General features: G+C 47.5%; 1 protein-coding gene across 1 annotated transcript; it reads right to left on the bottom strand.

The window, feature by feature from the left end:
• Positions 1-457: 457 nt before the first annotated feature.
• Positions 458-6,334, bottom strand: LOC144103882 (uncharacterized). The gene is made up of 2 exons (XM_077636590.1): positions 6,024-6,334; positions 458-2,090 (listed from the first exon to the last, which is right to left on the bottom strand). The coding sequence occupies exons 1-2, from the start codon at positions 6,306-6,308 to the stop codon at positions 1,035-1,037; spliced, it is 1,341 nt and encodes a 446-aa protein (XP_077492716.1). The 5' UTR covers positions 6,309-6,334; the 3' UTR covers positions 458-1,034.
• Positions 6,335-12,910: the final 6,576 nt, after the last annotated feature.

Here is a 12,910-nt window from a genome sequence, read left to right as displayed (position 1 = left end):
TACATGCCGGCTTCCAGCTCATTCTCAGTGTCCATTTAGGAAGTTAAAATTGCAGGATGCTGGACAGCTTGATAACTAGAACAAGAATTAGAACTTCATTCACCGGTGCAATTCGCATTCAGGGGAAGTTGTGAGAGACCTAGTACTGGAAGGCCACGAATGTTCGCATTCTGCCAAAAACCCCAACACCAAAACATGAAATGCGCCATTTGTTGGTCAGACTATGCACCCATATAGGTTGAGGAATGCATAAATCGCGCGTCTCGTCGCCCGAAATTCTGGTTCATTTTCGTCGCAACCCGGGAGTTTCCCAACGGCAGATTTGTTGACATACAACAATGGTACATAAGCTGCTTGGAATGCAAATGCCAAAATACAAGCTTGAGAAATATTGCGCGTTCAGCTTTATGCTCACAGTTTTCTGAACACACACACAAGCGAAAAAAAAAGAGAAAAATTATGCAATTTTTTTGTTTATTACCAATTTCTTTCCTTCAGTTCACAACTTAGATTCAGGAACATGCTCTATGAAGCATTGAAACAGTTCGATTTCATGAGAGACCGTCTGGTCTGCTCTTTCTAACACATTCGTAAGAGTTGGCCTGAAAGTAATGCCATACTGCCATTTATGCAAAACTCAGCATCACTTTCCCTAATTTCACGGCGGTGTGACTGATTTATGCGTCATCTAAGCACGAGTGAGAGCTAGTCGAACACATGAAGCAGTGGTACTGCTGCAAGTATACGCGAAATTTACACTGTATTCAGAGTCAGAGCTCTGTCTTTTGATAAAATGGTGTTCTTGATTAGAGGCCCAGCTAAACAGGAGCGGTGTAGAGAGCGGTGTTCATTTAAAAAGTGGTCGAAATGCAATGCTTCAGTGCTTTTCAGTCCAAAGCATGCCTCAAGGTCAGCCCCTTTCAGTGGATGAAATTAGCATACGATGTTGCGAAATATACATGCGAACATCAGCGCAAAAAGACAACGAAAACGTAGTGTTAACTATAAGATAACGTGCCCGCCACTAGTGTAGCTCACGGCAGCACCTCCCACTTAATTCGAAGCTGATCTTCACTCACGTAGCCGTCGAGCAGGAGATCGGCGAGATTAAGCGAAGGAGAAATGAACAAAGCTGGCGGATTGCTTGGACTGATCGGCTTCACGAACTGTTCCAATGTACGGTGTGGCTTAAGTTCAAGGTGGCGTTCTGGCTTTCGGAGTGGATGCATGATGCTCAGCTTGATTTTGTGCTCGAAAGGCCACAAAAGATCGTCGTCCATGTCACCTTTGTGCAAGCGTAGAAGCGCACATAGGCCCACAACATCGCCAGATTTTTTCAGCCCGATTCCTGGAGACACGCGGTAGCCACACAGGTACATCGGCTCGTTCAACTGCCCAGCGCAGCCGTGTTCCTCTGCTTTATCGCGGAGTGATTTTATTTCTTTTACATGGAAGACTGTATGATCTGCTCGCAGCGCATCGCGTCGCTGTATTGTATTTATACAGTCCAGTGTCTTCTGGCTGTTTTTCCTGAGTTCTTGCATGACTTCCACGATCCGCGAACAGTTGTCAGAGCTTTTTCTTTTGATGCTGGCCAACTCATCTTTGAGCTTTTCTACCACGTTTAGGCTAGACTGCTCATTCGCAGTGCTGATTTCACGCTCACTCTTTGTCAAACATTCTTTAATTTGTCTCACTTCTCGTGTCAGTTCTTCCGACAACGCTTCTTTGAAAACGTTCACGTTGTGAGACGTTTCGGCGAGTCTGTCACCATGAGTGCCAACGTCAGTAACCAGCCGCTGCAGATGCATTCTGATCTCCCGAGCCTGCTCTTCTAGGGCTCCTCCGAGGGATGGTGAACATGCTGCGTCTTCTCTGTTGCTGGGCTGACGGCCATGTCCGGATGCTAGGGGCGATGCAGATGCCGCGCAGTTAGATCTCAGGTGCGCGCACACGTCGCTGCATGGAATCGAGGCCGAGCACTTGGGGCAGCGACCAGGGTGGTGTACGCACTGACGCTGGAAATGCTTCGAGATTTCCGAGGCAGCCATAACAGCCCCGCACCCATGGTCTTCGTTCCAGCAGCGAACCTGAAAAGTAGAGAATCGGCAGGTGCAACAAACTGGCACAAATCTGTTCGTAACACCTCGCTGGCTTCAGTACGGAAGGCTTCATTTTGAAAGCCTCTTGGTTTGACACGGTCAATTTTGTGTTGATTCCATGGAATATAAGCGGAATTTGACAAATGGTATTCAAAACGGCGCTGATTTTATGAGCGGATTAAAACAACCTTTCAAGGCTTTCTTTGCCTTGTTGGATAACAGGCATAGCGGGGGCATGCTAAATACAGAAAGAAAAACAGATCACAAAAACGACAGAGAACAAAAAAGCCTGGGTACTATAGCATCTGCCAGGAATATATTTAACAAATTTAACAGAAATTAACGTATCGTTCACGGCAGTCTTACGATATACATAGCTTGTACTCCCGTCAGTGACAGAAATCATAGGATATGCGTTTGCCATGTGTGTGAACCGCCAACACCTGCAATTTACATGCCGCATATTCTCACTACGGCTCTGAGAGTGTTGTTTAATCACCTCAAGCTCACTGACAGACGCTTAAGGATTATCCCCAGAAACTCAACTTCCTCTCCATAGCAGACCTCAGAAGACCTGTGCAAGCGAAGGAAATTGCGCTGAATACGAAGTGACGAGGCTTGCGTGTGGCGCGCAATAAAAGTGACGACTTCGACAGCGATTAACGCAAGCGTAGAGTCTGCGACGCACACTTCAATCTCTCAACTGTAGAGACCGTGATGATGGCGATATAATAGAAACTTCGCTGTATCATACTCTTAGTTAAAACGGAGGCCCCAGCGAAGGATAGCGAATGCGCCCCATCGGTTCTTCACGGGAACTGCGCCAAACCTTAAGATTCCGTACGCCGCCTGCGTTGAGCGAAAATTGACGAAGTGGGGACAGCGATCTAGCCGTGTGCCGATCAGTTTCTGTTCGCCACAGCCGAATGTAGAAAAAAAAGGTTTCACCTAAAGTGTGAAAGCTATGAACGAGCCAACGAATGCAGAGAGTACTACATTACGCCTGGAGGTAATTTCAACCAGGTCGAAGGGCAATCAGTTGAATTAATGCGGAGGAAATACGGAGGAAATTCGACAGCATTGTTCTTTTACTCTGAACACTGAAGCGCTGGAAGACGACGGACGGAGAATGTCAAACCAATTCGCCCAGCGACACACCCTGTTAATTCACTTCCCAGACTAGTCCAGTACTCATTCTATTCCAGTTACGACTATGCATCTACGCAGAGTGCGCCACATTGTGAGATCGCGACAAGTGCTCGTACTACTCCTGGCGCAATGGAGCAGCCATTGTCCCGGGCCTTTTTCCAGTTATTTTTTCTTGTTATGTGCTTGTAAAAGGACCCCCGTTTTACAATCGTGATTCTGATACGTTCGTGTTAGTAGGGTAATCAAGTATCCGTCAACGTTTTTTTTTTTTTTGGTTGCTAGGTCTCGGATGTGAAAAACACACACGACTATTAAACCATATAGTGAGATCAGCAGCCTTGTCTACAGCACACAGGCGGTTCGCTATGAGCAAGTCAGCCCCGTGGAACTTTGATATCTAAGCCAGAGATAGCAGTCAACTGCCCACGCGCAGCCAAAATGCAGCGCTGTCCAGCTCGTCAGCCCAGTGGTTGGTACCCGCTTCCATTTTGCGCCCTCCGTCGTAAGAGCCACGTAGTCTTCGTTGCCACATCAGCCACTTTGACGCAGTGGCCATCGGCCTGTCGTATTTTCACGGGTTCAAACGGAGCAATACTCAAAGTGGCCGCGAGGGGCTTTCAAGAATTTAGCTGCTTGGAGTTATACCCCATCCGAGAAGTCGTATGCAGCGCTGTGCGGGTTGTGGCGACCTGAGCCCATCAGAACGACGTGCGCTGAAAAACGTGTTCCTCCGCTCTCCTCATCCCGCGATTGGTGGTTTCATCTCTGGGGTTAAAGAAGACTGAAGTTTCAAAAGATAGTCACAACAGTGCTCAAACATTTGAGACACTATCCCTGTTCACTTTGGCCTTGATTGGAAGAGAGACTTCTACCTCTAACAGTGCTGCAAACGAGTTGTAAGATGAAGCATAGCGCTAAGCGTAGGCCAACAATATTAGCGCCTAGCAGCTGTATTCCTGTCCCGTACCTTCTCCTCCTACTTTACACGTGTCTGATCCTAGCCTTTCTCTATTAAATCTTCGTATCAACTTTATTTCATTTTTCTGGACGGGTCTGCCGCGCTTGCTTGAGCTGTTTAAAGTGCCGTTCACTACCACGCAGCAATGTTTAGCAATTTCAGAATTGACGCACACAGCACTCCACAGTTTGGTGTGGCCGCGTTACGCGATCACCGATACAAATGGAACAACCACGCATGAGGCATTCATTCCCTTTTGCGCGCACGAAAACTGCGGGCACCAACTTGGTTTTTTTATGTTTGAAACAGAGCGCAAATAGACGCAGGCATGATATGTTAGCACTGCGTGTGGGGAGTATCCTAAAGCGCCTAGTCTCACGCAATCAGTAGCGCTATCTTGCTTAACTCCTTTGTTTCAAGCTCGACATGATATAAGCGGCCGGCCGCGGCAAGAATGCCAGCGCGGCTGCAACGGCGGGAAGGGCAGGCACGAAACGAGGGTCGTTTTAGAGACCGACGCCTGCATTCTGTCAGCGCATGCGCAGTAAACGGTTATCCGGAGCTGGGAGCAGCCGGCGGAAGATGGCGCTGGCTCATTCCGTAGCTAGCGCCATATTAAGCAGGAAATTGCCAAGGAAAATATCTATGATTATTGGAGGGGAAGCTCTTTGTTGTTTGAGGCCAGGACCGCAGTTTTGCGGACTAATACTCCGGTCACACGGGCACTCTAAAGGCACTTTGAACTAATGCTCCTTTACGCTCCCAAAGGAGCACTACTTCAAGGGAGTTCGTCCGTGCTACACGGTCGCGGAACGACCTTCGCATGAAGTTTTTAGCGCCCTCATCGGCGAAAAGCGTTATTAAAATTGCAAACCTCACTGTAGATGTAAATACAGAAATGTCGCATTTTTTTAGTAAATTAGTTTTATAACCGTATTATGTTAAAGCAAAGCAATTTTAACTGCAATAATGACATGATTTTCCAAGTACAGAGCATAACATCACAGTGCTGGCCACACTGAGCCGTGGCTACCGTGACGCTCGTATATCTGGAACGAGAGTATGGCGTGGTGAGACTGCCACAAAACAAATGATTTTATATTTTAAAACACCACTAATCTTATGAAGTGAATTTATAAAATTAAAATTGAACGTTCCTTTTCTCAATTTATTTATGCTGTTAACTCGCTGGGAGAGAGAGTACTCCCTTGAAGCCTCAAAGGACGAACTCGAGCTGCCTTGTTTCGAAGCTCCTTTGAGCTAGGTGTCCTTTGGCGCGTCCGTGTGGCAGCGCGCGTTCGTCCTTAGAGTAATGGAGCATTAGTTCAAAGTACCTTTACTGTGTCCGTGTGACAGGGGTATAAGACATATAGAGTCAGGTACCTTGAGATAGACACGTTGTGCGTTGTGTGCGGAGAGGAGGAGGAAACGGCTGAACACTGGATACTTTTCTGTAAAGGGCTTCGCCCTACAGTGGAAAGCAGCGGGGCTGATTTATCCGAGGCATTGGGGTTTAAGGACAGTAAAGGGAAAGTATATTTTAAGCGGGTAGAAGTAACCAAGCGAAGGTTATCTGATTGGTGGCTAAAATCAAGAGAAGAGTAACATTTCATAATTCATGGCTAGGTGGCTTGAGCCACCGCCCGATTTAAAGGGCTCAGCCGTATCCATCCATCCATCCACATCGACGTGGCGCTCTAGGCCACGGCTGCTCAGCACTACCACAATAAGGCGCAACTGTAAAGAAATGATCCGCTCTTATGAACAGCCCACATGAAACTCCTCCTACTCAGGTTTGCATACACCACGCTTACCTCTCTTTTAAGGAGATCCTCGGTGGCGTACTCCTTCCAGTCGATGTCGTCATCCGGGCACTTCTCGCCGTCCAGAGGACAAACGCGAATGCCTCCCTCTCCGCACTGGTCGCAACACGACTGGCACAGGACGTGCATGCACGGGAGCAAAGCGTTCGACGTTCGTACAAGTCCGCAGGCGCTGCATATTCTCTTCCTGGGAATCGGCCTCACAAAATGCAGGGGCCTCCGGTCGAGTTCCGCCGCAAAGCCGACCAGCCTGTACGGCGTGCTTGTAGGAGGCATGCTGCCTCGCGTGCGCTCGCCACTGATCGCTGCAGCAACTGCTGTGCCGCTCCGATAAGATACGTCCGCCGTCTCTATCTTTATCTCGTTGTCAAGGTTGCAACCGCTTCCCTATCAACTCCACGCTCTTGTCGCTGACGAAAGCCGTCGCCTGCGGGGCAATGTAGCGGCCGTGAAAAGCGTGGTGTGTGGAAGCTGTCATGTAGGCTTGGATAACATTGTAGTGTTGTAGAAGCGGGTTGTGTGTTCAGGGAGCACTCGCTCGCGAGGCATCTCATGTCGACTACGTAAGATGGCGCCATCATAGCATGGGCTTTATGAAAGTCTCGATACCCAGTCTATTTTCTGCGCGAAGAAAGCTTCGTGTGCTGCGTGTAGAAAGGAAGGTGGGATGTCTACCGCAGTACTGCATATGATTTTCGCATAACTACCGGTGAAGCCAAAAAGCGACGAAAAAAAAAGATCGCGTACAGTCGCGGAAGAAAGTCTATGAGACGCATGCGCCGCAAACGAAGCTGATAGCTCTAATATTATAGGCGCTGGATCGAGACCACACATGTGTAGGTGAAAGACAAACTCACGTTTTTTTTTACTTTTTGAAGTTAAAATGATGTGATCGCTAACAAACGTGGTGTGTGTGGGCCTCAATCGCTTTCCGAGGGTCATAGAGACGTATGTCCCAGATATTACAAACAACAGTTTTCTGTGTTGCAATAAAGAACTGATGCGAGAAAGGCGGTACGACAATGTGACTAATTGCTGAAACGAAAATTGTTTCCGCGCACTGAGTAAAAAAGGAACAAAATTCGAACAATAGATAGCCTAACCAGTTTTTCCATGGAAACTTTGTACGCTAATTTCAGTGCAATCAGTTTCAACTGTTCAATGCCAAAATAATTGTGCCTCTCGTCCAAAATACATAGACTAAATAGAGGGGTTCCTAGATCGGTGAAGCAATATATTAAAAGGTGGGCTTACATATACCAAACGTCACGTATTCATTTTCAGAGTTAGAGTGAAGTTCTGTTACTGCGATGACGTTAGTGAGTCTTAGATGAGCTCTTTGAATTTCACTTCCTTGTAAATATAAAACGGCGCAAAACATATTTTAGTAAACATAAGCAATACTCCTAAAAAAACAACATTTTGGGACTTCGAACTGTTCACATTGCAAGTAAAGACAGCCAGTCGTAAAATTGACGAAGGAGGCTTGTACTGCAAGTTTTGTCCGTAAAGTTTCGAGACTGATTTATTTTCTTCTCTAGAAATGATTCCCGAAAGCAAATGATAGTGCGTATGTGTAGCGCCATCTTTTCGGGCTAACATGAGCTTTTTATGTTAATTGTTGAAGGAGCGGCTAGATGGCACTACATGTAGATAAATACGTTGTCACTAGTCGTCTGCGCATTCTACTATGAGTTAATGTGGAGAGATGGACGTCCACCTCGAACAGAGTGTAAACACAAAATTCTGTGTGAAGCTTGGCAATACAGCCACACACACATATGAGCTCCTTCGTGATGCTTACGGCAACGAGACATTATCGCGGTGGTGAATTTTCGAGTGGCACAAGAGGTTCGTTTCGGAGAGAATGTCGGTGGAAGACGACACAAGGCAGGGGCGCCCTTCAACCTTACGGAAAGAAAACAACGTGGTTCGGATCAGGGAAATCGTACAGCAAGACCGCATCATTACAGTGCGCATTCTATCAGATGCTCTCGACATTAGTAAGACAACATGTCACCAAATTTTGCGTGAGAAATTGGAGAAACGAAGGCTGAATGACGGACTTGGGCCGCACTCCCTCAGACAAGACCAAAAGGACACGCCGGCATCAGTGAGCGCTCACTTGCTCTCCGAGGCACAGAACCATGCTGCATTCGTCGACAGCATCATTACTGAAGACGAAACATGGCGTTTTCAACACAATCCTCAAACAAAGAGGCAGAGCGCCGAATGGCGGTCCACAAGCACTCCGGCGTCGAGAAAGGTGCGGCGACAGAAGACAAAACAAAGGCGATGCCAACAGTTTTTTCGATGACAGGTGTCATACATTACGAGTTCGTCCCACAAAGGCAGGCAGTGAATCAGGAGTTTTATATCCGCGTGCTCCAACACATGCGTGATGCACTGCGACGCCGTCGCCCTGACTTACCGGCATCTGGACAATGGAGCCTTCACCACAATAATGCAAGGCCGCACACTGCTCTCAGCGTGACAAAATTTCTCACCAAGCACCGCATTACTGTACTTCTCCATTCGACATACTCGCCTGACCTTTCCCCATGCGATTTTTTCCCTGTTTCCTCGTGTGCAGAGAGCCCTAAAAGGTCGCTGGATGGGTAGCGTGGAGGCCATTCAAGACGCCACGACAAAGGAGCTGACAGCCCTGCCAAAAGAAGCGTTTTCCAACTGTTTCCAAGACCTCAAGAAGCGTTGGAAGGTGTGTATAGACTGCAAGGGAGACTGTTTCGAAGGGGTGCTGCACAAATTATTTCGATGTTAAACGCATTTTTTTAATGGACTTTGTCTCGGTGCTTTACGGACAAAGGCTGTATATAGAGAGTTTTATCTTCGAGTGGGAATTTTCTTTTTTGGCCGCGCATTTGCCAGTAGGTACAGACCCTCTAATTATAAGTCCTACCTTGACAACAAATAAGAATTTTGTTATTTCAGTCGTGAGCACATTTCCGGGCCTGTTGCAGCCTGATACAAAACCACAATGTGTCCATCCCTTGCAAAATTATTATATCCAGTGGGTTGTCGCTGTGAAGCCTCTCTTGGCTGAAGCAAACACTGATAATTTCCTCTCACTTCTTCACTACTCAGAAATTTTGTTGGGATTAGCAAATATATAAGATAACATTGTAAATCCGAGTTTTGGTCTTTTTAGAAGAACTATCCAAAATATAGGACTTGTACTGGGCTCAGTCATTCTGCGTTACCCGCTCTCCAGCCAAACATCCTGAAAATAATATGGTTTGATCCATTGTCACTCTTCTTTGTGCACCCCCTATGCCCACGTGCTCTCGTGAAGCTAGGTTTTATGACTCGGAGAGCTGGTCTGTTTCAGCAGTGCTGTATTCTGGAAGAGAGAAGCCATATGCATCCGGGAACGAACTCATTTTTTTGACTACAGCTCCAATATGTTGAGCGTAGTCTGAGCGTGCTGGCCTGGTGAGAATGAAGACTTAGCCGCATACATCAATTATTAACTGTGTTAGTGTTGGCTAGTCGTTAACTCTTTTCCGCACGAAAATGTCCGAATTAGGGTGTATTAAGAATTTTTTAGATCGTTAGCTCTTGTCACCAGGGTACAACTTCTGAAAACGCCTCATTTTGGTACTTTGACGTTCAAGGTCACGCTAGGCCAAAGCGGGACTTGGTCGATTTCGCTACTGTCTATCTATGTGTCTAAGCGTAGTATACGTCACCTGATCAGCCATGAGTTTGGAGCAAGAGTTTTGAGATTGGTTAATTATGCTGTTATGTCGACTAATTACTAGGCCGAATTACTGCATATTTCATATGTGTAAAGTTCTAGAGCGCCCTTATTAGTGTTCCACGCATATGCCTTTTTCGGCAATCTCTTCTCTCCGGTCCGCCCCTCTAAGAGAGCGGCGCCACCAGTTACCTTTACCTCGGGTAGCATGTTTCGAAGGAGCGGCGGCAGATGGACCGTGTTACATTTCTCCTCTTTTTACGGCGACCATCCTCCGGATGGTGCCCATGGTAGCCACCCTCTGGTTACGCATCCCGATGCTCTCGCATTACCCGCATCCTTTCGAGGTAATCTCGTCTCCTTTCAGGGTAACAACCCTCTCGGTGGTCCCCGTGGCAACCACCCCTCAGGTGCGCCTTTTTACGCATTCGCCATACCCTTCTCCGTCTCCGGTAACCCACCTCCGGACGGCTGCAGTGGTAAGCACTCATCGGTTACGCATTAATCCACTCACTGCATATCTTTCTCCTCCTACGATGAGCAGCCTCCCAGTGGTTCCCATGGCAACGCACCCGCCGGTCCCACCAACTACTGCGACTATTGCTTCTACTACTGCTACAACGACGTGTATTCCAGGAGCAGGCGCCAAACAATGGTCCTGGAAAATTGTTAAATGGACAGGGAACCTTTCTACCACACGGGAGTTCTTCGGAAGATTCGGTTCGATTCCTGCCTCTGTTATTTGATGTCTTCAAGGCCCTGTAGGTGATAGTTTCTATAATGTAGTCTTTATCAAAAATACAGATCCCACTGGTGTTTTCCCTAAGCCGTAAAGGGCTGCTGTTGTAGCGCCTTTGGAACTACTGAGCTCCGCAGAGGTCTACAATACCGTCTCACACAATCGACAGTTTTTAAACGCTTACAACAGAAAGGCGGCTACAGTACACATGATCCAGAAGTGACTCCATGGGCAGCATATTGTTCACAAGGGGAGTACATGAAAACCGCTAGCGACAGGCAAGACATATCGGGTGTGCCCACCGATCGTTGGACTACAGGTTCGCCGCTAGGGCGCGCTGACTGTGCCGAAGGCAACGAACTTCTTTGTTCGCATCTGCTTTTATGACAATGGTATCGGTTTTTTGCCATTTTCCTCTTGTGAATGTACCTTGTGAAAAGCCGGCTTAGTGTTGAGGTTGATAACGAAACTGAAACATTGCACATATCAGCAGAATGGCTGTTAACTTACACACGCCTTAAGTTTTCGCTCGCATGGCAGCGCGGGATTCAAAGATAAACTTGTCCGTAAGTCGGCACAGCATAGCCGTGCTTGCCTGCCACCGTCGAGGCGGCGTATGTAAAGTCCTTCTTTGCACGGGACACATGAAGCTGGGTAAGTGGTAAAGCACATGAACTTGATAAGAACTGAAATTTCAAGGCCTGTCCAAGACATCTTTCAGCCACTAAATGACATGCTCATACGGCACCAGTATCATGCACAAAAAAAGACAACGCACACTCGTCGAAACGCAATGAGTCAAATTTTACAAAGGCAGGCACCAAAAAAATTTCAGATGATCCTGTCTTACCCTTGACATCCAGTTCAAAGATACAGCCTATCTTTCCCAGAAATCGTCCCCTTTCAGCCTATAATAAAGCGATTGTAAGTTTCACGGTGGTGCCAAGAGAGAAGGGATAGCAAATCACGTGGTCCACATTTACGGCCGAGAATTTCGCCCAGCATCGATAGGCAGCGAGCATAGGCCGGTGGACGATGGCGACCGCAAGTCCGCAGTACACACTCGTCGGTTTTTCAACGGATCTGGATTGGAGGCCCCTGCGTTTCGTGCGGCCTATCCCTCCGATCAGAGTGTGCGGCGCTTGCGGACTCGTACGCCCGGTGACCGCCTCTTTTCCCTGCAAGCACATTCTGTGCGAGTCCTGTTACGAGCAGTCCGCCCAGGGCAATGAGCGCGTCTGTCCCCTGGACGGCCGCCGGTGTCGCGAAAGTGACGTGGGCTTGGAAGAGATCACTACCGACGTCCTGTGGGGAACTGAAGTAAGTAAGGAGGAAATTGACCAGTGCTGGCTTCATACGTGTTATTATTAACTGTCAGTATGCACTTTCGAGGCTGTGCACTTGGTACATGGCAACGCTCGCCGAAAGTTAACGGTGCTTTTTTACAGCGACAGCTGTTAGGCGCCCGTCCTTGGCTTTCTCGCCCTCTCCGTCGGCGTAACCGGTGGGTACTAGCGCATCCACCGGTTGCGCCGGTCAACCTGGGTCGCATAAGCCTACGTGTGCTTCTGTTTCGAACAGCTGCCTTCCAGCGCATGGGTGCATCACGTGACCAGTACAGCAGTGCGCCAGGACTATATATCCAAAACTAAACGCCTTAACAGCTATCGCTGATTCTAGCGTAACACAGTCGTAACCGTCCTGTTAGTTTCTTTTTCTCAGGTGTGTTGCCGAAAGGCTGCAGCTTTATGCAGTTTGCGCGGCAGGGATGAAAACAGGAAGGGTTGCAGAGATGGTCTTTTGAGGATGAAAGAGAATTGAATCTAAATTCGTCATTTATATCAGGTTGCCCCTGAGGTTTTTCACCAGAGGTTGGTAAGGACCACCTCTGAGTTTGGTCAGTATAGATGTCATCGCGTAGTGGAAGAGCGGGCGACGAGACGCAAAGCTGTTTGCTTGGTTTGCGTGGTTTTAGAATATGACACATAATTAAGAGCTGGCTCAGGAAGGACTACAGTGCATGTTTAGGCTAAAGCTATGCAGATGAAAGAAATCGGCATCAATTGTAAGCCGTGTAAAAGGAAAATTGTCGAATGCTGAGTACAGAAAATACAATTATGCCACATGGCAAGTTTTCGACCGAAAAAAAAAGGTGCTACAGTTTGGCACAGACGACAAAAAAGCCACAGGAAAGTCTTGCTTTTTCAGCCGACTTTATTCGGCTTTGATCAGAACGTAATATGCAGTAAAAGCGGTAGGCAGCATATTCTTCAGAAGGAGAAGCACAAGAACACAAATTGCTGAATGATCTAACTCACTCGTTTACTCTGAAACGTGTGCACCACCTGCAATGTGTTCCTTTTCTCGTCGAAAGCGTTGCACAAGGAGCAACATTTTCTGTTTTTTTCTGACATCTTAACC

Source organism: Amblyomma americanum, chromosome 9 (assembly GCF_052857255.1).
Source record: "Amblyomma americanum isolate KBUSLIRL-KWMA chromosome 9, ASM5285725v1, whole genome shotgun sequence".
NCBI classification, from domain to species: Eukaryota; Metazoa; Arthropoda; class Arachnida; order Ixodida; family Ixodidae; genus Amblyomma; species Amblyomma americanum.
This window is presented reverse-complemented; position numbering and strand designations above follow the sequence as displayed.

Bases quoted from the DNA above. Each gene is read 5' to 3' on its own strand.
- LOC144103882 (XM_077636590.1), bottom strand. From the start codon at position 6,308: ATGCCTCCTACAAGCACGCCGTACAGGCTGGTCGGCTTTGCGGCGGAA. The intron at 2,091-6,023 runs GTAAGCGTGGTG...TCTACTTTTCAG, and splicing joins AGGATCTCCTTAAAAGAGAG to GTTCGCTGCTGGAACGAAGA.